The following is a 25,035-nucleotide window of genomic DNA, read 5'->3' as shown; positions in this document are numbered from 1 at the left end:
CCACCCGGTGCACAGCCCACAGCTCTAAGAGCTGAGGCTGACAGCGGCAAGTTGAGGAGGACCATCCGCTCCCCAGGACTCCTCTGTGTGCCTCTTTGATGGGAGGGAGGAGGATCAGAGCAATTCCAATTTGCCAATACTAACATACTTGAAAGCACTACACGTGAGAAGGTACCATGTTTGCAAACACACACACTGCATCAGAAAACCCCAGGGGGTTCTAAAATCAACAGCCTTCCCCAAATCCACACAGGCACACAAGCGCACGCGCGTACACACACACACACGTACACGTACACACATACACGTACACACACACACACATGTACACACACGTACACATACACACACACACACACACGTACACTCAGTCCATCAGTGCACTGTAACTGTAAACTGAGTTCCAGGGGAATAAAAGCCAGAGCTGAGAGTGGAAATAAACCTTTGGCAAAAAAAAAAAAAAAAAAAAAAAAAAAAAAAAGCAAAACCCCACGAAAAGCCCAGAAACTTCCAATTCTTCATTTCTTCCAGAGAGAATGGGCATGGAGACGAGGAGGCAGTGAGCAGACAGACACTCCCACACCATCCGGTTGCCGGGTCCCCCTGGGTGATGAAATGGCCATTTAAGTTGTACAGCGCCCAGCTGCTCAGCTGGAAGCTGCAGTCCTGAGAGGGGTGCCCGTGAAGAGCTATGAACAGAAAAGGACAGCCCACCCCTCTGCCCGCCACCTACCCTGACTTGGGAGGGGATTTGTGGCACACTGCTGCGGGACTGGCAGAGGCGCTGTCTTGAAGGGGCAAGACTACATTTCTGTCCTTGCTCCAAAGTGGGCAGCAGGTGATGTATTACTTGCCTAAGCCGGAACCCTTTTCAACTACTCCGCCAGGAAGCTCTGCAGGAATCGAGGCTATGACCCAGGCGGGGACGGTGAAGAGCTGGAGGCTCTGCCCGGCAACCTGTGCAGTCTGCAGGAAAACCTGACCTAGACACACGGCTACAAGGGACTTTCAAAGCTTCAGGCAAGGCCAGGCAGCCGTTGTTTGGGGCTCCCGCGCTCTGTACCACTGGACACAGCCAAGCAGTGGAGAAACCTAAGCAGAGAGGCAGGCCAGTGTGTGAACACACACATATGCACGCACACGTTCACAGACTTGCAGCCTTAGAACCTAGAGAAGCCACTGCTAGAACTCCCCTAGCACCCAGCAGAGGGAGCAAGAGCTGGAGCAGAAAGAGAAAAGCCATGTGTCTATAATTTGGAATTTAGCCCAATGCTTCCTTCTTGTGTCCCAAGGCTCTTTTTCTATATATGGCTTGAGCTTGAAGGACTTGGCTCGAACCCCATCTGATTCTCAAGGGCAGGCCCACGAGGCTCTTCCAGGCTAGGCTCCATCCTGCTGTCCCCACTGGAGTCCCAGGAGCCATTCCCTGAGGCCAGAGCCTGGCTCTGTGAACGCTGCAAAGAGGCCGACTGCCCCAAGGGCCAGGACAGCTGTGGCCCTGCAGATCGGATATTGGGGGCAGCCAGGAGCATCTCCTCTCTCAGGCTGAGGCACTGAGGTTGCAGGAGAATGGGCTGAGAGCCACGAGTGGGATCCTGACCCAACAGGGGGGAGCAAGGAACAGATACACACGTGTGTGTGCAGGCCACACGCACACACATACACATCCCGAGTGACAGACCGACAAACAGACAGGAGGACGACCAGAAGCTGGAACTCCACACACTAAATAGAGGACTTTCGGGGGGCAGAGAGGAGGTGCGGGGGCAGAGAGGCCAGGGTAAGAAGTCTCTCCGAGTGGAGTAGAGCGCCAGCCACCCTGCCTCGCCCGGACACCTGCCTCAGGACCATGGCAAGAGTCCAGTCCATGAAGTGCAGCGTGCAATCCTAGCGCTTGGGAGTCTCCTGTCCTCATCAATGAAGCAGTGTGGACGAGCGAGCGGTCGCCTGGCAGGAGGCTTCAACTCCCAGCAGGCTAGTTGTAGCGACCCTTGATCATTGTGTTCAACAAGGGCCCCACCTGTGAAGAGAGAGGAGGAACCAGTCAGAAGGGCCTGCTCTGGGCCCGGGACAGAGTCACGTCCCACCAAGGACAGGGACATGGCTTTCATTCAGTCAAATAGACCCTCCAATAATCTCTTCCCGGAGACCCACCCAGGATTCAGGGGCATGGTCCTGCTCTCTGAGTCCAACCTGTGTGACCACCCCCTTTGCCTGGAAGCCTGCAGCAAACTGATGGACAGAAATTAGGGGAGCACAGAAGAGAAAGTGTCAGCATGTGCCTTATAAGGGTGCCATAAGAAGGTCAGGTCCCTCACTACCTAAACAGGTCACCTGTAATTAGGTCTGGTGGCATCTCCCAACCTCATAGGGCCTCTGAAGGAGTTGGGAGCGTTCCTAACACAAATGTCCCCCATTTACCCAATGGGCCGCTGGCACATTCCACACCTGAGTGTGAAATAGGTCTCAACATTACCTATAGCTGCCGCGGCAAAGCTGGGAAAGAGTGAAGAGCTGCTTTACTGCTCGCTTCTCTTTCCAGAAGAATCCCTTCAGGGGTCCCCAGCTGGTACAAATGCCCCATGGGGAACATTACCACCAGCACGGAACAGATTACAATTGATCCGCCAGTCAAGCCCAGCTCTCACCAGAAAACAAGGATTTTCTGAAAATTCCAATAACCTCTATGAACAGGGAGAACACTCAACGCGGAAACAGGTGAGCTCCGGCGAATATGACCCAATCTTGCCTTTTCCCTGGTCACTCTGCCGGTGAACCTATAGGACTGCCACCTCGGGACAGCCACATACCTCTTGTGGATTCCCCAAGGCCTCTCCAAGCATCTTCTCAATGTTTCTCATTATGGCGACCTTCTGATGGGCTTTGAGAGGATATTCAATTCTCTTAGGGGTGGGGGCCCCCTGCAAAGGAAGCAGCAGCTCAAGCTTTAGCATCACCCACTGTTCCCAGCACCATCCACCCTCCTAAGAAACTGGCTCATTCCCAACCCTCTCCAACTCCCCAATGACCTAGAAATCACATCCAGAGATAGCTAAGTTCCCCACTCTATCCCAAATAACCCATTGCTGTTACCTACCTCACCCAGTCCCATCTATGAAAAACAAAAACAAGAACAAAACCAGCCCATATTTACCTTATACCAGAAGTTCACAGTGATGGTAATCCCCCCATTTAGTAATGACTCTATATGATGCCACCTGCAAGAAAAAAAAAAAAAAAAACAGGTTCCTGTTTGCCATCAATACTTCCCAAAAGGAAACATGGAACACTAGGCAGAGTCCAGCTAAGAGGGGAAAATGAATATATAATACTTTACCCTCACTTGATCAAACCCACCCAAAAGGCAGAAGGCAGTAAGTACTGATCAGTCTCCAAATGCCAACGAGTGAAGAGCAAGTATGCCTGCCTCAAGCCTCCTGTGGGACCACTCTGGACTTCAGGAATTGTCGTCTCGTCCTGGAGACAGGGCTGTGTCTTCCCCCATATTCAGTGTGCTTGTATCTGGATATGACAATCTTTCTGTAGACTATGTAAGACCAACCTAGCCACAACTTGGGGGGGGGGGCACACCCAGATAAATCTTGGCAGGGGAGTTCCCAGTCCCAGTCCCTCCTCCTCACCAGTACATTGGGATGTAGAGAACATCACCAGGGCCAACCACTGTTTCGTAACCAACAACGTTCTGAAAATTGGGGAACCTCTCGTAGTCAGGATTGTCAAAGTCCACCTGAGAGGTTCAAGAGAAAGAAGGGGAAAAAAAAATTAGTCAATCACCATTACCTATCACTAACAACTATTTGTAGTTTAAAAAAAGGGCCTGAGAACATAATTCAGCAGTGGAAACACCACCACTGTATTTAGTGTACATACACACACACACACACACACACACACACACACACGCGCGCGTACTTTTTCCTAGGACCACCCAACCTCTTTGTTGAAGTCAGTCCAATCCCATGCCTCTTCATCTACCCATGAACTTGGAACTGCTATCCTGAGACAGTCAACCTCCCAGGCTGTCCCAAATAACTGATTACAACTACCTCACCCCAGTCCCATATCTCTCACAGAAGGAAGGAAAACAAGCATGCTAAGTATAAAGCGATAAAGAATCCTAGGCCTCAGTGCTCCACAGGTCAGAAGTCAATCAATGCAGCTTACAAGTCAAGAGGGTCAATTCCTATGCTGCAGATATGAGGAACCGAGACCCATCTTTCACCCAAACCTTCCAGAACTTTCTCCCAAATGTACTCTACTCAACAAACAGTATTCTGTGGGTGGCTAGGCAATTTTCTCAAAAACGAAGTAGACCTCTCTGGCTACGAAGCACCATACATCACTTATTTCCAGGAAAGACATTGAGTGACTAATCTCAATTCTAGCCACCCATCATCAAAAAGAAATAACATCCACATCAAAATATAACAACGATTAAATTCAACAGCACATACCCATTTGGTTCATTTACAACATATTCCAGGTACATGTAAGTTAATCAAACAAGGTAACCCATGTCCAACAACATGAGAGTCAGCACTGGACTATGTGAGACACACCATGAAATCACTCGGACCAAACCGGGCTTACAAGCACAAAGGGAAAAACATGCCAACCTTGGGTCCTGAAACAGTTCCACCTCTCCCACAGCTCACCTGGCTCTGTCTGTCACAAGGGTGATGAACAGGATACGGGTAGAGGCACTCAAACTGATCCGGGGGAAATAAGATGCACCGCTTGTGGCCTTTTATTTGAGCAAAGAAGTTCTGTTGCTCATCATAGTGAGCAGGCGTCACATTTCCTGTGGGGAGAGACAGTTTCTCATCCAGAGCAGAGGGCATACTGCTGAAACTCAGGGCCCGGTGCTAGAGAGCAATCCAGTCTGTCCTCTCAGCAGAGGGCTCCAAATCAAAGGCAGAAACGGGGAGACTGAAATTAGAGGTTATATTTTGGTTGCTTCTTTCGAGGTGGGGAGGGGGAGACATAACTAGTAGAGCTGAGGATGGAGAGGGAAGACAGTGCCAGCTATGTTCCGGGCACCATGCAGAGCCGAAGACGAAGCTGGAGCTCAGCATGCATATAAAGCAGTGCACTCCAGCCCTTCAAGTTATCTCCCTGGCACAGGGGTTATAGTTTAATGATTTGGGGTCTACACCTGGCAGTCAGGGGCTACTCCTCACAGTATGTAGGGAACCAGAGGGTGCCAGGGACAGAACCCAGATTTCGTGTGCAAAACATGTGCTCAGCCTACTGAGTTCTCTCTCTCGCTCTCTCTTTCTTTCTGGTGCCAAGTGTTACACATGCAAATGGGGAGTAAATCTAGCAAGCATCACCGGCTAAGGATTCACCATCAATTATCAGAGTAGACTTTCTTCTTTTCTTAAAACACTTTATTGAGATAACATATTCATAACATTGTATAAGTTTCAGAAATATAGCATTAGAATCATAATAATTTAATATTTATTTACACATATGATCACTGCAGGAAGTTTTAAGTTCCATTCACCACATCCTCCTCCCCTCTGGTAAGCACCATTTTGTTCTTATAATCTAAGAGTTTGCTTTAAATACAAAGTAGAATTTTTTTTTGGGGGGGGGCATACCTGGCTCTGCATTCAGGAATTACTCCTGGTGGGACTCGGGGGACCATATGGGATGCTGGGGACTGAAATGTGTTGGCTGCGTGCAAGGCAAACGCCCTACCTGCTCTCTGACCTCCTACAACGTTGCCTTTTAATACTATCATTGCTGCCCTTACTGGAAGCAATGGCACATCACAAGACCAAGTAATGTATCAGGCATGCTTATCCACTTTCTTAATGAGGGCAAGAATACAAAGGCAGCAAAACTAGAGTCAGAAACCACTGAAGTGACTGGTGTTGATGAAGCATGCATCATTTTCCTTGCTGGAGTTAACCAGTTGTTCGAAGCTGTACGAACATGCTAAGGATAGCTCGTCTGGGGCTCAGAGAGTCTCAACCTTCAGTCCAACTTCAATACATTTGTGGGACGCAACACTTCTTAGAATAACAACAGGGCTTTTGATTTTCTCAGGGAAAGCAAATCTGATTCTGGCGCGCTGTATGATTTGAATAAAACTTAATTATCATCGTGAATTACTTCTGCCCATGTGTATGCATTCTCCATCTCCTCTATTTAGCTGGGGCCACATCTGTTATTTATCCTTGGATGATCCTTGACAGCTGAAGAGCTCTCTGCAAGATAGGAGTTTAGGCAACACCCCCCAGGTCTTCTGGGGTAGGCCAGATGGCTTCCCTTTTAGTTTCCTTTTAGGGCCACACCTGGCGGCAGGTGGAGTGCCAGGGATTGAACCTGGGTTGGTTGTGTGCCAGGCAAATGCATTACCCACTGTACTGTCTCTCTGGCTTCTTGATGCTGCCAGTCCATGGCATCCTCAAAGATTTGCTCTCTCATGTCTTCCTGAGGGCTCTGCTTCCCTGAATTCTACCAGAGCATAATAAAGCAGAAAGCCAGAACTCTTGGCTAGTTCTGGTTAACCAAGAAATGGCTTCAAAATATACAGTTTGAGGCTGGGGTCAGAGAGAGCACTTGCCTTGCATGTAAGAGGCCTGGGGTTTGAGTCCTTTGAGTCTGATACTGCCAAATCAGTAATAATCCCATTAAGATATAGGATAAGGGTCACGGGGTAAGAGCAACTTCCCACTGTACTCAACCAATCAGGTCAATGGCAGGACCTGACTATGCAGTGTTATACAGCCAGGAGTGGCCCAACCCCACCTCCCGACCCCCCCACAAAAAACAGGGCCAGATCGTACAGAGGTTAAGGCACTTACCTTGCATGCAGCTGACCCAGTTTGCTCCCTGACTGCTTGGTTCCCAGAGCACAGATGGGAGTAGCCCCCAAGCATCACTGGACATGGCCCTCCAAGCTCCCCCAAAATATAAACCACCATACTTAAAGAAAAAAAAACTCATGTGTGCTTATGTGTAAAATCCTCTAGGACTTACAAGCAACTAAAAACATGCATGCATGACTCGAAGGAAAAAACAGAGGAGTTTTGAAGAACGGAATAGAAAGGACATTTATCACGAAGTACCATTTATATCCTTTTCCTTTAAGGCACAACTAGCAGGACGGGGATAGGTTAGTCATGGTGGGGGTGAGGGGCCAGGCGCCACTCCCAACATGGTTCTCTACTCTCAAGCACGATTCTAAGGGCCACTCTTCAGTGCTTACCTTGGGGACCATCTAGCGCTGGTGATCAAATCCAGAGCACCAACACGCGAAACATGTGCTCTAGTCCTCTTAATTTGGGGGCCACACCTGGCAGTGTTCATGGCTTACTCCTGGCTCTGTGCTCAGGGATCCCTTATGGAGGGAGTGCCAGGGACCAAACCTAGGTTGGCTGCATGCATGCACCCTGCCTGCTATACTACCGCTCCGGCCGTATGCCTTTTGATTTTTAATGCTATGAATGCATTATTGAAAGACAATAACATTTATCCTTGGAAAGTATCTCTCTTACTATTGGAATGAAAACTTTCTGAATCCAATAGACAACAGCAGTATTTCAGAAAGATACCCCTTACATGTGAATATATGCACTCACATGCTACTGAACAAAAAAAGAGAACGACTTCCTTTATTTTAAAGTGCATGAAACTAGATTAAAGTCTTAACAAATACTATCCAACTTACTATTCACAGCTATTTATAAGATTCTGTGTCCCTTTCACAAAGCCAAAGGCTAAAATTTAAGCAAATTTAGCAAGGCGCTAGGGAGATAGCTCGGAGTCAGGGTGCAAGACCAGTGCAGTGCAATTTGATCCCTTGTACCACACGATGCCCAAGCACCACGAGGTGAGGCTCTAACTGCCCCCCAGTACACTGGACCCAACTTGGCAACACAGTGCTGGGCCCATGCACTGAATTGTCCAGTTCAGTTGGCCACTATGCTAAAGGGTGGTCTCTGAGACTCTTGAGCACTGCTTGAGAGACTTTCACTCCACCAACCCTATACCCCCCACACACACACACCCCAAAAAAAGAAAATTCAGTGACTTGTTCAAACTCAAGGAGCTAATGAATGGTGGTTTTATGACTCCAAGGCATGCTGCTTTCTGAAAGATTTCTTACCTTCCATGCCAATGAGCAGCAGGTTGGAGGTCAGTTGCCCCCAGCCACGCTTTCCCTGTTGTTTATTAATCCAGTTCCAGTTAAAACCCAAGAAGTCCATGACAATCTTCCTGCCCACAGTGTCATTGAGTGTTTGCTGCAGATACAACCTATGTTCCCCAAGAAGAAAATCTCATTAGTGCATGTCTCGCCCCATGCCTGGAAATCCAGACCCACATCAGTATCACAGAGGAAAGGTGCAGCCGTGCAAACCTTAGTCAACATCGATTCTCCTTATGTTTTTTTCTCTGCACTCTGCTCAATACCAACCTTTAAAAATAAAAATACTTAAGTAAGAGTACTTTGAGTAGCGTGCTTGCTTGCCTTGCATGCAACTGACTTGAGTTCGATCCCTGCCCTGGCACCCCAGTTAGTCCCTTGAGCCCCAGCAAAAGTGATCCTTGAGCACTGCTGCGTGTGACCCAAAAAAATAAAATGCCTTTTTATAGGCGTCACCTTCAGCAAAGCTCAGGTCCAAGAATATTGTGCTTGGAGGCAACCAGGGCAGTATCTAGCGCTGATGGGAGCAGTAAGTTTGAAGGAGTAGGAACATCCTGCACCAGGGATATAATTCAGGCAAGTGGCCTGCCACTGAACTATCTCCTCAGGCCCCCTTTTATTGTAGAGGAGACTCTGGGGCTAGGGAGACAGCTCAAAGGGCTGGAGTATAGGCGGTGCCTCTGGAGTCCAGGGCATGATCCCAGGCACAATATCCTCTGAGCACTACCAGTAGTAGCCCCTGAGTTACAGTCAGACTTTCATTTAAGGAAAAAGGAGCTAGGTATGTGGCTCAGTGGCAAGTATTTGCCTTGAACGTGAAGTCCTGTGTTCAATTCCCAGTGCCAACCGTCGCCCACCCCAATAGTAGTGAAAATAGTTTCTCTGTAATATATACCTATACCTGTTTTTACATTTTATAACTCTTCGTTTAGAGGAAAAAGCTACCAATACCAGGCCCACCACAGTGTCACTCTTTGTCCATCATCATTTACTCAACCCTTGCAGTCCTCTTTAGCATCCGTGCCTTCATTGGACACTGACTCTTTCCTTGCTTTCTTTACACAAGAGATTTGTCTTGTGTAAGATTCTCCAGTATGTCTTTCTCCTTCTGACTTCCTTCAGTTAGTATGAATCCACCCCCGCCCCCAGTTTCATCCTTTGTGTCACAAAGGCAAGAGCTCCTCTTTTCTAACAGTTGAGCAGTTTTCCATTATAGAGTCCACATCTTTATCCACTGATCTATAGCTGGACACTTAGGCTGTTTGCAAATTTGGGCTAGCGTAAATAACAACGACTGTTAAGAATGCATTTATCTCTCCGAATTAATGTTTTTGTGTTCATGGGATAGGTACCTAGGAGTGGTCTTCCTGAATCAGATAGTTGCTATAGGGCTTTTTAAGACCACACCTGGCAGTGTTCTGGGGACCATGCAGTACTGGAACCTGGGCCTCTCACATGTAAAGAATGCACTCAGTCCACTGAGCAATCTCTCTGGTCCCTCTATTAATTTTGTGAGAACTCTCCATACTGTTTTCACTAGGGGATGGTTTGATTTGTATTCCAAGCATGAGTAAATGAAGGTTCCTTTTGCTCCAGTTCTGCCAGTGCTTGTTTTTGGTTTGTTTTGATTATCCTCATAGTCTTGAAGTGGTACCTTTACTGTCATTCTAACTCACCATTTCCCTGATCAGAAGTGACAATGAGCATTTTTTTTTCAGCATTTTTTTCAGTTACCTATTGGCCATATATGACTTCTTTGGTAGTGTTTATTCAACTCTTCTCCCATTTTTTTTTGTTTGTTTTATTTTTGGGTCACAACCGGTGATGCTCTGGGTTTACTTCTGGCTCTGTACTGAGATCACTCCTGGTGGACTCCAGGGACCATACAGGTTACTGGGGATCAAATCAGGGTCAATCATGTGCAAAAAAAGTGCTTTACCTGCTGTACTATTGCTCTGGTCACTCCCATTTTTTGACAGGGCTATTTTTTTTTAAGTTAAGTTTTTTTTAAAAGTGTTTACATATTAGTGACCCTTTAGCTGATGTATGGTGTGTGAATATTTTGAAGAGATGATTTCTGGCTCACTATATGAATCCTTTAAGAACACAAAGTGCCCCCATAAAAGGACACATACACATAGAACAATTCAATCTCAAACATCCCTAAACACCTACCCACAGACCCTAGAAAGATAAATTAGCCTTGCTCCAAATTCTAAGAACTGAAAATATCCCCTATGGTACTTGGGTAAACAGCTGTCACTGTTCACCAAGAGCTACTTCCCACACTCTTGTTTTTCTGAGCACCCTAGAAATTAGCCTTGCTTAAACTGCCTTGGCCCCAAAACAAAACAGAGGATGCACTACCAAGACAACTACTCTCTTTACAAAGTCCCTGAAAACAGTTGCAGGGCCAATCTGGGTCCCAAAAGTGGAAATATTTTTTTTTTTTTTTTTGCTTTTTGGGTCACACCCGGTGATGCACAGGGGTTACTCCTGGTTTATGCACTCAGGTATTACTCCTGGTAGTGTTCACGGGACCATATGGGATGCTGGGAATCAAACCCAGGTCAGCCACGTGCAAAGCAAATGCCCTACCTGTTGTGCTATCACTCCAGCCCAAAAGTTGAAAGAATTTTTAAGAGCAGAGTTTCCAGCTGACCTATGATAGTCAAGTAAGGTGAGTGAGAAACATCTTTGCTGTTTCAAGCATCACACTGTGGGCCTCTCTTTTACAGCCTGAGGGAACATCTGAAGGATAGTACCTTAGCAGGCTTTTCATAGATCCAGAGCTGCTAACTCATCTGAGGTCAGAAGGAATTATGGAGCATAAAAGCACAACGTATCTGATCTGATCCCACAAATGAATTATAAGGGGGCCATCATACAGGTAAAACACATAAGCAACCATCCTAACAACATAAAATCAAGGGGGCAGAGCGATAGTACAGCGGGGAGGCGCTTGCCTCACACACAGTTGACCGGGGTTCGATCCCTGGTATCCCATATGGTCCCCCGAGCATCCCCAGGAGTAATTTAAATCCTGAGTGCAGAGCCAGGAATAACCCTTGAACGGTGCCGGTGTGACACAAAAAAGAACAACAACACAAAAAGAACAAAAGGCTCAATGATAATACTTAGACAACATGAATTAGAATCTTGAGCAGGAAACAGTGGCTCCTGTTTTGGGAAGACCGGCAACCCTTACAAGTTGCAATATAATGTGTGGTCTCTCAGAGAAAAGACACATAATCATGTAAAAAATTTGCAAGTAACTCTGAGTCAAGACTACATTTCAAGCATGAGTATAAACAAGTCCCATTATAACTGAATTCCTGAAACATTTCCTGTTTCAAGTAAAGGCTCGAAGAGCTCAAAAAGGATCCCAATACATCCTACCTCAGAATCACCACAACTTGCACAGCTGGTTGGTGCTAAAGTCAGCTGGCACGGCAAAACCTGCAAACAGGAAAAAGCTTTCCTTGAAATCACCCAGAGGTCATACTCGATGAAGTAAAATGCTTTTGAAAGGAGGCAAGAAATTTAGTGTGGCTGTGGAGAAGGTTAAAAGGCCTGGTAAGTCTATTTTGCATGTGGGAGGCTCAGGTTTGATTCCCCAGCAACACCTGGTGGCTCAAGCACCACCAGGAGCAATTTTTCAAGCTCTACGGTGGGAGTAGCCCTGAGCACTGCTGAGTCTGTCCAAAGCACAAACAAAACGGATGAATCCAATTCAAATCTTTTGGTCCAAGTACTATCATGGTAAGTACTGCTGTCAGGAAAAAAAAGTACAAGGGAGTTAAGGAGCTTGCTTTGTTCATGGCCACCCCCAATTTGATCCCTGGCATCACATATAGTCCCCTGAGCACCACCAGTATTGATCTCTGAGTGCTGAGTCAGGAGTAAGCCCTGGGCACTGCTGGGAGTGGCCCCAAAATAAAACAAAATGAAAAAAAGAAAGAGACAAATATCAAGTTCTTTCGTTCAATCATACACTGCCCTAAGGAGTCAGAAAGAGAGACAGGAGACTAGAAGTTTCCTCAAGCAGGGCACCAAATTTGAGTTGAAGAAAGCAACTCCCAGAGGTGATACGAGGGTGCAGGACTCAGTGCTATACTGGATCTATTAAGAGGCTCTTCTTATAAACAGGGACAAAGGCAGAGAGGAAGGGTAGAAAGGGCAGGGCGTCTGCTTTGCACAGGGCCCACAGGCGTTCAATCCCAACACCACCACCCCCTCCCCGCCATATGGTCCCAGAGCCCCACCAGGAGTGATCCCTGAGTGCAGAGCCAGGAGGAGGCCCTGAGCACAGCCAGTGAGACCAAAACAAATAAAACAGCAGAGGAGGAATCTTTTTCAAGCCCTGTTCACTATCACCTGTGTAGCACCCTCCCCCCATCTACTCTGACCTTCCTTTAAAACTCCTGTCCTTTCCCCCAAATCACAACAAATAGACAAGTTAGCACTGAACTGTCTCTAGCCTGTTTAATGTTTTCCCGCAATCTCAAGGTTAATTCCAAAGACAGTTATGTTTGACCCCCTCTAGCATTTAAGAAAAACGAAAAAAATATATATACATATATATATATATCGTGCCCAAAATAAAAAGTCAAAAAATATGAAGTAGAAGCCCTGATATCTGGGCCAGAGGGTTTTAAACGAGAGGAGCACATGCTTCGCACAAAGGAGGGCCTAGAACTGCATGGTCTCCTGAGCACCCCAGGGTGCAACTTGCTATTCATAAAAACTTTTATGGCCGACTCTTTAAAAAACAAAACAAAAAACAGAACCCCTGGCAGCCCGCGCTCCGAAATGAAGGCGCTGCTGTTAAAAGAGTCCCGACTTTCCATTCCCAACAGGCTCCCCATATCCCTCCAGCTTCCTCAGCTTTCACCGATCCGTTTCGGTGAAACGAAGGCCCCCTCGCATCCCCGGGGACCACAAACACACACGTGCGCGCGGGACCCCGGCGCCCCTCCACGCGCGGCCCCACGGCCCCTCCTCCCGCCACTCGAGAAAGCGCCCCCATCCCCCTTCGCCACCCACCACGGGGCCAACGGGAGCCGGGCCGCCCACCAAGAGACCACCCACGGCGGGAGGGAGGGGGCCCCTACCTCTCCTCCCCGCCTCGCCGCTGGATCTCCTGCAGCTTCTCCACGAACTCGTGGAACTTCATCTCCTCCCGGTTGGAGCGGGGCTTGAAGTTCTGGAAGTTGGCCATCTTCTTCTCGTCGTAGTACAGGAACTTGTGCGTGCTGGCGCTGTACACGGAGAAGTCTCCGTTCCCGATGTTCTCCTGCAGGTAGTCGAGGTCCCACTTGAGCGCGGGGTACACCAGGTTCGTGTCGGTCAGCACCACGGGTTCCTGCCGCGCGCAAAACACGAGCAGCGGGTGAGCGCGGGCCACGGCCACGGCGGCCCCGAGGAGGCGCCCCCCACCGCGCCCGCGCCCCCGAGCCCCCGCCAGACACACCCACCCCCCACCCCCGCTCCGCCCCGGCGCCACCCTCTCGCCACCTTTGACCTCTCCCCCACCCCCCGGGCCAGGTCCCCTCCCCCTCCCCGGCCCCGCCCCCTACCTCATTCTCGATCAGCTCCTCCGCCCGGGGGTCGCCCTGGCTCAGCCGCGGGATAGGCCGGGTCGGGAAGCTGTAACTGCGCAGCTGAGACTCATCCCAAGCGGGGCTGGGGGCGTCCGCCTCTTCCCGCGATTCTCCGGAGCCCGAGGCCTCCGCCTCAGCCGCTGTCGCCGCCATCTCCGCCTCCAGGGACGGCCCCGCCGGAACCGGAAGCGCCGCCTGTTCCGGGTTAAGGAAAAAAAAAAAGAAAAAGAAAGCCACACAGACAACGGAAACCATAGAGATGAGCTTCGAGAGAAAGAGAATTCCAGCGACGCGGAGGCCGGGCTTGTGGGAGCGCCTCCTAAAGGTGGCCTACGGTTCTACACCCTACGTTCCGCCTCTGAAGACCTGGGGCTGGAAGTTCTTCCAGGGAGGAGCATCTTTACCTGGCTGATGCGTCCCCTGATCATCGCCCCTGGTTAACTCACTCACAAAATAGAAGAACTGTGCTTGGGCCTATATAAGAGACAGAGAAGGCAAGTTGCGGGGGACGCTAAGCTTTACCTTCATGCAGAAGGAGGGAAGTGAAGCCACAAGGAAAACCTATTATCCCAAGGGCGCAAGCTGAGTAAAGATTGCCCTGGAAGCAAAAGACAGTATTCTTTTCAAATTAACACTGTTTTCTTTGCCTTTTTCTCCAGAAGGGTCCCACTACCTAATGGTGCTGGTGGTAACTCCCAGCTCTGGGGACAAGTGCAGGGGTTGCAGTCAGGCTCACCTCACACTACATGAGCATCTTAATCTCTCTCTACTCTCAGCCCATCCCCTTTTTTAAAGCATCATTTTATTTTTCTGCCTGTATCATCATCTCTTCTATTTGATTTTTTTTGCCATAGGACTAATAGCACTAATATTATATTTGGGCTGTTCCTGATCATCTTACGTTTTCTTTCGGTTTGGCTTGGAGCCACACCTGGAGGTGCTCAGGGCTTACTCCTGGTTCTGTGCTCAGGAGTCACCCCTGGCAGTGCTCAGAGGAGCTTATACAATGCCAAGGACTGAACTTCAGTTGACTTCGTGTTAGGCAAGTGTCTTAACCCCTGTACTATTTCTCTGGCCCAATCCGTTAATCAAAAGGGAAAATTTTATCTCGGGTGGGCCTAATCTAACCATTCTAAAGATTTGCTTTAAGTCTAGATCCTGGCCAGAGAAATCATATGGTGGGTAAGGTGCTTGTCTTGCACACATCCAATCTGGGTTCAATCCCCAGCACCACTACTATATGCTCTTCTGACAATCTCCCCTCCACCCACCCACCCACACACACAGGAGTTACCCCTGAGCACAGCTGACATGGTCCAAAAATCCTACAAAAACAACAGTAACAACAAAGAACTGAATTCTACAATAAATACTGGGTTATATAAACATGCACAACAACCTCATATAAACTCACAGTAGCAACCTTGATTTCAACCTGTGACAGTGAGCTGAAGCCCTGATAACTTGTGCCTGGTCTCCTGAGTTGTGAGAAATATGAAGCAATTAATTGATGCTGTATTTAACTATGTGGGTTACATGTTATGCTACAGAGTATGCTGCACCGAAATGATAGTTAGGTTACTTCTGAGCAATCAAGGTAATCAAGGTAAATTAGGGTGGCAATCAAGGAGTCAGATTTATCTGCAGTGTTTGAATTTTTACAAGAATACAGTTGTCGATTGGAAGCTTGCCACAGATGTGTGTTGGGGGAGGCAATTAAGTTAGAAAAGGGACCACTATGACAACAATATTCGGAAATGGTCACTTCGGACAAGAGCTAAGTGCTAAAAGTAGGTAAAGGGATATACCTGATAACCTCTTAGTACTGGATTGCAAACCATAATGCCCAAAAGTAAGGAGAGAAAGAGAGAGAAAGTGAGTGAGAGAGAGAGAGAGAGAAAGTGCCTGCTGTAAACTGTAAAGGCAAATTGGAGAGGGGGGGCGGTGGCCGGAGGGAAACTGGGGACATTGATGGTGGAAAATGTACACTGGTGAAGGAAAGGGTATTAGAACATTGTATGACTGAAACCCAATCATGAACAACTTTATAACTGTGTATCTCACAGTGATTCAATAAAAAAAAATAAAAAACAAGAATATACTGGTCTATATTTTTGGAATTAAAAATAAATTAATATTTCAATTACCAAGCTCAAGAATTAAGAACATGAATTAGGACTTTCAAAAATAATGAAGATAAGGTCTGGAGCACAGCAGGTAGGTTGTTTGTCTTGCATGCAGCCAACCCAGGTTCGATTCCCAGATTCCCATATGTTCCCCCGAGCACTGCCAGGATTAATTCCTGAGTGCATGAGCCAGTAGTAGCCCCTGTGCATGGCCGGGAGTGACCCAAAAAATAAAAAAGGAAGAAGATAAAGGGATACTATGAATAACTGTATTCCTCCAAATTAGATGACTTAGATTAAAAAAGAAAAATTTATTGAAAAGCACAAATTACAATAACTGACATAAGAATGAATTTAAAATTTAAATTTGGTCCAGCACAGTGGGTAGGGTGTTTGCCAGGGTGGCCAACCCGGGTTTGATTCCTCCGTCCCTCTCGGAGAGCCTGGCAAGCTCCCAAGAGTATCCCACTGGCACGGCAGAGCCTGGCAAGCTCCCATTGGCGTATTTGATATGCTAAAAACAGTAACAACAAGTCTCACAGTGGAGATGTTACTGGTGCCCGCTCGAGCAAATCGATGAAAAATGGGAGGACAGTGACGTACAGGACATGTAGTTCAGTGGTAGAGCACATGTCTTGCACATAGGAGCCCTGGTTTGATTCCCAGCACACTCCCCTCAAAGTCTGTAGCAAGTAGAGTTGATTAGGAATAAAAACCATTCCACACATAAATTTCCAGGATCAAAGAAGCCACTGATGAAGCCTGCCAAGTACTTTTTTTTTGCTTTTTGGGTCACACCCGGCGATGCTTAGGGGTTACTCCTGGCTCATGCACTCAGGAATCACTCCTGGCGGCACTCAGGGGACCATATGGGATGCTGGGAATCGAACCTGTATTGGCCATCTTGGCTGCGTGCAAGGCAAACACCCTTACCGCTGTGCTATCGCTCCAGCCCCTAAGTACATTTTTAAAAGGTATTAAATACAGGGGTTGGAGCGATAGCACAGCGGGTAGGGCATTTGCCTTGCACGCAGCCAACCCGGGTTCGATTCCCAGCATCCCATATGGTCCCGTGAGCACTGCCAGAGGTGATTCCTGAGCGCAGAGCCAGGAGTAATCCCTATGCATTGCCAGGTGTGACTCAAAAAGCAAAAAATAAATAAAAATTTAAATAAATAAATAAAAGGTATTAAATACAGGCCTGGAGCAATAACACATTGGGTAAGGTGCTTGCCTTGCACAAAGTCAACTTGGGTTACATCCCTGCACTGTATATGTCCCCTGAGCCCACCAGGAGTGCTCCCTGAGTGCAGAGCCAGAAGTAAGACTTGAACATTGCTAGGTGTGTCCCCAAACCCCAAAATAAAATAAAATAAAATAAAGGTATTAAATCTTTCAAAAGCTCATGCCAAAAAATTGTTATATGAGGGCAAGTTGCTATGAAGTAGTCCTCCCAAAAAATTATATAATATATAGAATTTCATTTTTACTGCTTTGAGATATATAAATGAGACTGTTTTTAATAGTACACTCTGCTTCAAAACAGCGAACACTCCAAAAGCTTTAGGAAATCAGCGTATAGGAATGTGCACATCCAGGTGTATAAATAAAGTGCAAGCTTAATTTATATATAAGCTTAATAATGCTCTCTGTTTTTCTGTTAATCTAGTGTTTATTAATTACGGTTGATTCCACTTACAATCTATTTACCCCAATCCTAGCAAACCGGAGGCTTCTTAGGATGCCTCCAGAGAGCTGCCACTGATGGTGGGATTGGTTTGAAAACTGTTGGGTTGAGTGACTTAAGTGGAAACATGGATTGACATGAGAAGCCAATTTGGAGCCGATTCGTACGTTTGCACTAGTAAGTGAACTAAGAGAAAGAAGTTAACCAACTTGAAGAACAAGAGAGCAAAGCCAACAGCTGGATTTGAAGAACCGTCATTGCCAGGCGTGGGGAGTGAGGGTGGGGAGGGTGCCAGGAGAAAAAGTCGGTGAAGGAGTGGTAAAAAGGCAAAGGCCAGTTAAAGAGACTGACATTTCATTTTATTTGTTCTGTTCCTGGGGGAGGTGGGGAGCTGTCCACTTGAGATACTCGGGTTCTGAGTCCCCATTAGCCTGAGATGCGTCTGAGTTCAGAGAGAAAAAGGAACACTCTGAAACACCAAATCAATGCCCTCTCGGGTTTCCTTCCCCCTTTCTGTTTGGCCCCCTCCCAGTCCACTCCCTCGCTCTTCAGCCTCCCAACACCACTCAAACTCGGCCTTTGCTGAGCCCTTAGGGCTTTCATTTTTCCCTTCAATTCCCCGCCACCCCCAACCCCACCCGGCGCGTTTGGCCCTGCTCAGCCGCCGTAACGGGCCCTCTGCGCATGTGCAGGGGGAACCGGAGCGAAGGTGAAGATGGCGGCGGCCATGGCCGGGGCCCTGGGAGTCCGATGGCTGCAAAGGGCAGTCCGGAGCGTGGTGCCGGCGGGGGCACGGACAGGTCGGCGAGGGCGGGCGCGGCCTGAGTGTGGGCAGGGGTTGTCCGGAGCTCGGCGTGCCGGGAGTGGGTGGGGATGGTGCGCACCGCGGCGGCCCTGCGGAGGTGGGGTTAGTGTAGTCACCGCGGGGGGTGGGGGGGTCTCGCCGGGTCTCCCACCCGAGCCTCCGTGGTCGTTGCAGCTCGACACCGAGGGGGGCGGCAGGACTCGCGTCTGACCCCCTGCCCCCTTCCCCGCTGCAGCCTTCCACATGACTAAGGACATGCTCCCGGGGCCCTACCCCAGGACCCCCGAGGAACGGGCCGCCGCTGCCAAGAAGTACAATATGCGGGTGGAAGACTACGAGCCGTACCCGGACGACGGCATGGGGTGAGCGGGGAGCGGCTTTTGCCCAGGTGGTGATGGGTGACGCCTGGCTTGCGTACCTTGGCCGGGCCCTGAACTTTGTCTTGACCCCGGGGGTGGGGGGGGGCCGGGCGGGAGCTTTTCTCGGAGGAGGGGGCGCGAGCAGCAGCTGCAGCCGAGCGGACTTCAATTTTCTCCTTGGCTCGGGCTGTTTTCCTCGAATGAGAAAGCCGAGGTTTTAATCGCTCCCCGGAGGACCCCCGAATGGCAGGATCCTTCCTTGGCTCCATCCTGAGCGCGGGGTTTCATTTAGATGGAGCATCTGCCGGGCGCAGGTGCTGTCGTCCCGGCACGTGACCGCGCTGGAAGCTGGACTCCTGTCAGGAGAAGCCTGCGGGAGATGGAGCGCCCTCCCTGCGTGCGCTTACGTCCGTGCAAAGCAAAACCAGAAAACTTTGCTAGTGGGGGCCGGGGAGATCAGAGCAACGCGTGTGCAGATTCAACGACTCCTCTATAGTGGCTGTTACTCTCTTTCCCCCTCCCCATAGACACACAGTGTCCCCGGATTTATTTGTTTGTTTTGCTTTGTTGGGGGGGGGGATCACACCCGGCGATGCACAGGGGTTACTCCTGGCTCATGCACTCAGGAATTACTCCTGGCGGTGCTCGGGGGACCAGGTGAGATGCTGGGAATCGAACCCGGGTTGGCCGCGTGCAAGGCAAACGCCCTACTGGTTGTGCTATTGCTCCAGCCTGCATCACCGGATTTAATGGCCCAGGGTCATCAGCAGTCCCCCTCATTCCGTGCCTTAACATCACTCTTTCAATTGCGGTTGCAGCAGCTCCTATTCTTCTTTTCTAGTCATTTTCTCTGATGTATGCCTGCTTGTCCTCATTTTCTCGTGTCTGTTATTTGGCGTTGGACAGGCGCAGGCATGGCAGCAGTCTGTGTCAGTTGAATGTGGGGTTGGGGGGGGCGAACGACACAGGTTAGTAAGGACTGTCCCAGGTGGTGCTCCAGTGGTTTGCTGGAGGAGCGCAGCTGCTGAGAAGGGAATCCGTCTCTCATCTGTTTCCTTTTTTGGTTTGGATTTTGGGTTTTAGGCCACCCCCGTGGAGGGCTTCCTCCTGGCTCTGCCCTCAGGGATCACCCACACAGGGGACCATATGGGATGCCAGGGACCGAACCCGGTCGGACTGTGTGCAAGACAAGCACCCTCCCTGTTTATACTATTACTTTAGCCTCTAATCAGTACCCTTTTTGGGTCTATTCCAGTTAGCTGGGGGACTTGGGGTTCAGACAGAAAAGTTTGTTGTTGCTTTTTTCTTTTGAGGGAATCAGATCAGATACTAAATTTCCCTCTAGGTCCAACAATATAGCATTGGTGTGAATCTTGAAGGTAAGAATTAATAAAATGTTTTAAAGTTTTTGACATGGACTTTTAATTAGAATTTGGGTTTCAGTAGTTCAGTGCCTAGTGATCAGAACCTGAGATCTTGATTGGAAAGTCCTTCCCTTTGCCGTGCAGTGAGGCAGTTAGCTTTCACTCGGTTCTCATCTAGGATAAGGCGTGTAAATTGTTTTGAGGCTGCTCGGAGCCCCTTCCCAGAAATCCTTGCTGTCTCAGGTATGGGGACTACCCGAAGCTTCCTGACCGCTCGCTGCACGAGAGGGATCCGTGGTATGAATGGGACCACACAGACCTGAGGATGAACTGGGGAGAACCGGTGAGAGAACCACGTCTTACTTGATCTTCATTCCTTCTTCCTTCCATCTTCCTGGAGATTCTGTCTCCAGTGGCACCTCTCTGAGTATTCTAATTTTTTTGCACATGGAAACAAGACCGGTTGATCCCATGGTCATCTGGGATCAATGATCCCATCGTCATCTGGGATCAATGATCCCATCCCTAGTACCTGGGCTGGGACTGGGATTCATTGAGCCCCTGTTAGGAAAGTTGTGAGCGTCCATGGTTGGGCGTTCCATCAGAGCAGCAGAACTGAGAAAACCCTGTGGGCCCCAGTATCTCACACTCTCAGAGTATTGCCCACGCCAGCAGAAGGCCTTTGTCACACCTTGTCAGACACTCTGGACTGCCTGCCTTTCGCTGATGTGTGACCATTGTCTGCTTTTCTGCCTCAGATCCACTGGGACGTAGACATGTATCTCAGGAACCGTGTGGACACGTCCCCCACGGTTCTTTCTTGGGATGTCATGTGTAAGCATCTCTTCGGCTTCGTGGCTTTCATGGTGTTCATGTTCTGGGTGGGCGAAGTCTACCCCACCTACCAGCCTGTGGTGAGTATCTGAGAAATGCTCTCCTCTGTACCTTTGCTGTACCCCGTTTCTTGAGGGAATGAAGTCCCCGGGTTAGGAAGCCGGCCAGCCCGTTCCAAGCTTGGCTCCCTGGTAAGACCTCACTGGTGTGGCACAAGTAGCAGAGCATTGCACCGTGCTTGCACCTTCCATCAGCCTGAATGAAAAGAAACAGTTCAGGACCAGTTGAGGAATAAAAATGTGGAAGGCAGCTCAGTTTTCAATTCCGTTTGGATGTTAGTGTGTTTTGGCAAGTGATGTTTTTTTAAAAAAAGTTTTATTATTTATTTTTGGTTTGGGGGCTCTACCCAACAGTGATCAGGGATTATTCCTGGCAGGACTCAGGGGATCATATAGGGTGCCAGAAATTGAACTTGGGTCTGCCGCATGTAAAGCAAGAGCCCTCCCTGTTATCCTATCTCTTTTGCCCCATTTAATTAAAAACTTTTTGACCTGGGACTGGAGCATAGTACAGCTCTTGCCTTGTATGCTGCAGACCTGGTATGGAAACACAGCACGCCATGTGGTTGGTCCCCTGAGTTTCCAGAGGTGATCCCTGAGCACCGTTAGGTGTGCCCCTTTCAAAAAAAATGATTTTGGGGGGATTGTTTTTATGTTTTTGGTTTAATCTCTTGAGGCCACACTTGGTGGTGCTCCAAGGCTGTTCCTGGCTCTATGCTTATTCCTGGTGGTATTCAGGAGAAAACATGATGGCAGAGGTCCAATCAAGGCCTCCTGTATGATTATTTTAAATTTTTTCTAGGGGCCCTACAAGGTGTCAGGGACGTGATGTACCAGGGATCAAATGGAGGGCCTTGGGCCTGCCAGGCACACTGAGCCACATTTGAGCAGATATGTTGGAGCTTGGCACAGTTTTTGTGAAAATACATGTGTAGCAAACGTGTAAAGGGTGAGACACGTTATTAAGGAGACAGGTTATACTAGATGCTAAAAATACATAGAATGGTGGGGGAAACTTGGAGAGTACATTTAGGACAAGAGAAAAGACTAAAGGAAAAGGAGAGAGAATTTGTTGAAGTGATGGGCATATGAATTCGTTCTCTGAGGCAGGGAGCTAGCTCAGAGGATTGGAGTACATGCAAGAGAGCCCTTAGATTTGATTCCTGAGCACTACCCAGCGTGGCTCATGAGCCAAAAAATAAACAAGGGGGCTGGAGCAATAGCACAGCAGGTAGGGCGTTTGCCTGGCACGCGGCTGACCCGGGTTCGATTCCCAGCATCCCATATCATCCCCTGAGCACTGCCAGGGGTAATTTCTGAGTGCAGAGCCAGGAGTATCCCCTGTCGTCGCCAGGTGTGACCCCCAAAAAGCAAGAAAGCAAACAAACAAAAAATAAACAAGGGTCAGAAAGGTAATGCAGGGTTTAAGGCATTTGCCTTGCATGTGGCCAATCCAGGGTCCCAGAGCACTGCCAAGCCCTATGAAGAGAAATTATTTATTTATATTTATTTATTTTTGTTTGGGGCCACACCTGGTGATTCTCGGGGGTTACACCTGGCTCTGTGCTCAGGAATTACTTCTGGTGGTACTCAGGGGACCATATGGGATGCCAGGGATCAAGCCCGGGTTGACCGCGTCCAAGGCAAGAGCCCTACCTGCTGTACTACCTTGCCAACCCCTGTCCAGGAAAATCTGTGTCTAGGAGTACCCCCTGAGCATTGCCAGGTATGGCTCAAAACCCCCAAAACACAAAGTTCCTGGATCCTAGTGCATTGGTTGCCTGGAGAGCTGCCAAGAATTCAGATTCCTGGTGGGCTCCACTCCTGGTACTGCTAATTCAGCTCCATGGTGAGGTTCTGGGAGCAATTAGAGGGTTTTTTTGGTTGTGTTTCTATTTGTTTTGCTGAGGAAGGGAGGGAGGGGTCTACTCCTGGCTGAGTGCTCAGGGTTCACGTCCAGGGGTTCTCAGGTGACCGTGTCCTGGGGGTAGAACCTGGGGCTCCTACCTGCAAAGCCTGTGCTCCAGCCCTGGAATCCACATGTTTTTCTGGGGAGGAGGGGCCTCACCTGCAGTAAGGAAAGGCCGGGGATGCAGGGAGGCTGCTGGTTGCAGTTAGCTGCCCAGTGCTACCTCTGCAGAGCTAATCAGTGTCCTGATGGTAGCCGGGCTGTCTGTGTGCACTGGCACGAGCTGCCGACAAGCCTCCTGCCAAGCCCCAGGGGCCCCAGGCTGTGGCGTGCACGTCGGCTGGTGTGAGCACTAACTTCACTTCAGGAGAGCAAGAAACACAGTGTGGCTCTTCCATTTTTCAGTTCTGTAAGCACATCACCCTTCTCTCCTCCCCTTGAGCGGTGTTCTCTGACAGCTGTTTGTTGGTAAAGCCAGCAGCTCCTAGAGCACGTCCCAGCCGTGTCTCCTCTGTGCTTTCCCCCACTGCTGCTCCTGCACGCCTCATTTGCTAGGCCACTTTAGTGGTGGAACCATTAGAGGCTGAGTGACTTAAAGGAGATTGAGTCTGTCTCGACCCCGAGAGAGAGTAGGATGGATGGATGCATCGTCTCATTTAGAAAGCTTGTGCGATCGCTCTTGCCCCTCTCCCCTCCTCCTTCCTTCCTTTCTCTGTCCCTTCCTCCACTTCTCTTCCCCTCCCCTCTCATGGGGGGGGGGGAGGGTTGCTCTTGCTCGCGCTCTCTCTTCCTTTCTTTCTCGCTCTCTGCCCCCCGCTCTGTCACAATTCTCTTAACAATCTAGGTTTTTCTCTCTGCCCTGCACTGAGCCAGGAAGACAAGTGCTTTTCCTTCTGCTCTAGCCTGGGTGGGTCTGACCAGAGGCTGCCATATGTGACCGTTAGTTAACCGAGCAGAGGGTGATTGTTAGCTGTGAAGCAGTGGTTCTTGCTGACTCTCTCTCTCTCTTTATTTTGTCCCTTAGGGGCCGAAGCAGTATCCTTACAATAACCTGTACCTGGAACGAGGCGGCGATCCCACTAAAACGCCCGAGCCGGTGGTTCATTATGAGATTTGAGGCGGCTTCAGGGGCTCCACGGCCCCGCCCTCACTCCTCATTCCTCAAGGTTCCATCTCACTGAAAACCCTAATAAAACCTAGTGTTACGGTCTCTTTGCCTCATTTCCCCAGCAGCAGCCGCTGCGCTGAAGAACCCCATCTTACGCCTTTGCTCCTGTTTCCTGGGCTCCCCCACACACACACTTCCCACTGGAGACTGCTGGACTGCTGGGATTGGTGGGGGTCAAGTCCACCGTGTGTGCAGCCCACGGAGGGGGGCTTTTTCCTTTTGGTGGGGCGGATGAAAGAATGAGGAGAGGTTCCTGATGTTGCAAGTCGTAACACAACGTATTTCTCACAGAAATCTTTTTGGGTTTACAAACCAGTTGTCCTCTTATGTGATGCAAGAGGAAAGAGAAGTTCCCTGTGACAGCCCTGCTTAATCCAAGGCAGCCTGTGAGTCTCAGTGCTTAGATCTTAGATGACAGCAACTGTGTTTAGAAATCAGGGCAGTTCAAGGAGTTACTGAACCAATGTATAGCTTTTGCTACCTTAATGGCTCGTCCAAATTCCTGTAATAGCTTTATAAAAAGGAAAATCCTATTTTTGAGGGTCTCTCAATGTGTCATCATCTTGTTTGGCGGCCATGTGCCAGGGATCAAACCTGGGCTTCCTGCATCATGTGCTCCAAACTGCTAAACTATTTCTTCAGCCCCTTAATATATCTTTTATGTTTTATAAGACTGCTTTGGGCCAGAGTGATAGTATAGTGGGTAAGGCTTTTGCTTTGCATGTGATTCAGTCTGGTTGGATTTCAGCACCCCGTGTGGTCCCCTGAGCACCACCAGGAGTGATTCCTGAGTGCAGAGCTAGGAGTAAGCCCTGAGTACAGCTGAGTGTGGCCCAAAACAATAAAAAATTGGGGGTGGGGGAGTGGAGCAATAACAGTTGTAGGGTGCTTGCCTTGCATGTGAGTCAGATTCAATCCCCTGCACTGCCAGGAATGATA

The 25,035-nt window shown here is 49.0% G+C and overlaps 2 protein-coding genes across 2 annotated transcripts; one reads left to right on the top strand and one right to left on the bottom strand.

The window, feature by feature from the left end:
• Positions 1-1,695: 1,695 nt before the first annotated feature.
• HIF1AN (hypoxia inducible factor 1 subunit alpha inhibitor) lies at positions 1,696-13,964 on the bottom strand. Its single transcript, XM_056120616.1, has 8 exons — positions 13,762-13,964; positions 13,297-13,547; positions 8,144-8,292; positions 4,677-4,822; positions 3,642-3,748; positions 3,155-3,218; positions 2,811-2,921; positions 1,696-2,020 (listed from the first exon to the last, which is right to left on the bottom strand). Exons 1-8 carry the CDS (start codon positions 13,936-13,938, stop codon positions 1,976-1,978), a joined length of 1,050 nt encoding a protein of 349 aa, XP_055976591.1. The 5' UTR covers positions 13,939-13,964; the 3' UTR covers positions 1,696-1,975.
• A 4,275-nt stretch (positions 13,965-18,239) lies between these two features.
• On the top strand, positions 18,240-24,138 carry NDUFB8 (NADH:ubiquinone oxidoreductase subunit B8). Its single transcript, XM_056120668.1, has 5 exons — positions 18,240-18,398; positions 18,639-18,765; positions 20,370-20,469; positions 20,885-21,040; positions 23,953-24,138. The coding sequence occupies exons 1-5, from the start codon at positions 18,314-18,316 to the stop codon at positions 24,043-24,045; spliced, it is 561 nt and encodes a 186-aa protein (XP_055976643.1). The 5' UTR covers positions 18,240-18,313; the 3' UTR covers positions 24,046-24,138.
• Positions 24,139-25,035: the final 897 nt, after the last annotated feature.

Source organism: Sorex fumeus, unplaced genomic scaffold (assembly GCF_029834395.1).
Source record: "Sorex fumeus unplaced genomic scaffold, SorFum_2.1 ptg000043l, whole genome shotgun sequence".
Taxonomy (NCBI): Eukaryota; Metazoa; Chordata; class Mammalia; order Eulipotyphla; family Soricidae; genus Sorex; species Sorex fumeus.
Note: the sequence above shows the minus strand (reverse complement) of the source record. Positions and strands in the feature narration are given on the sequence as shown.

What these genes read in the sequence shown, in the direction of transcription:
- NDUFB8 (XM_056120668.1), top strand. Translation starts at nt 18,314, where the DNA reads ATGGCGGCGGCCATGGCCGGGGCCCTGGGAGTCCGATGGCTGCAAAGG. An exon ending in TACCCGGACGACGGCATGGG is followed by an intron (nt 18,766 to 20,369) that starts GTGAGCGGGGAG and finishes TTGCTGTCTCAG; the next exon opens with GTATGGGGACTACCCGAAGC. An exon ending in ACCCCACCTACCAGCCTGTG is followed by an intron (nt 21,041 to 23,952) that starts GTGAGTATCTGA and finishes TTTGTCCCTTAG; the next exon opens with GGGCCGAAGCAGTATCCTTA.
- HIF1AN (XM_056120616.1), bottom strand. Translation starts at nt 13,938, where the DNA reads ATGGCGGCGACAGCGGCTGAGGCGGAGGCCTCGGGCTCCGGAGAATCG. An exon ending in CTGTGAACTTCTGGTATAAG is followed by an intron (nt 2,922 to 3,154) that starts GTAAATATGGGC and finishes CTTCCTTTGCAG; the next exon opens with GGGGCCCCCACCCCTAAGAG. An exon ending in CCTTGGGGAATCCACAAGAG is followed by an intron (nt 2,021 to 2,810) that starts GTATGTGGCTGT and finishes CTCTCTTCACAG; the next exon opens with GTGGGGCCCTTGTTGAACAC.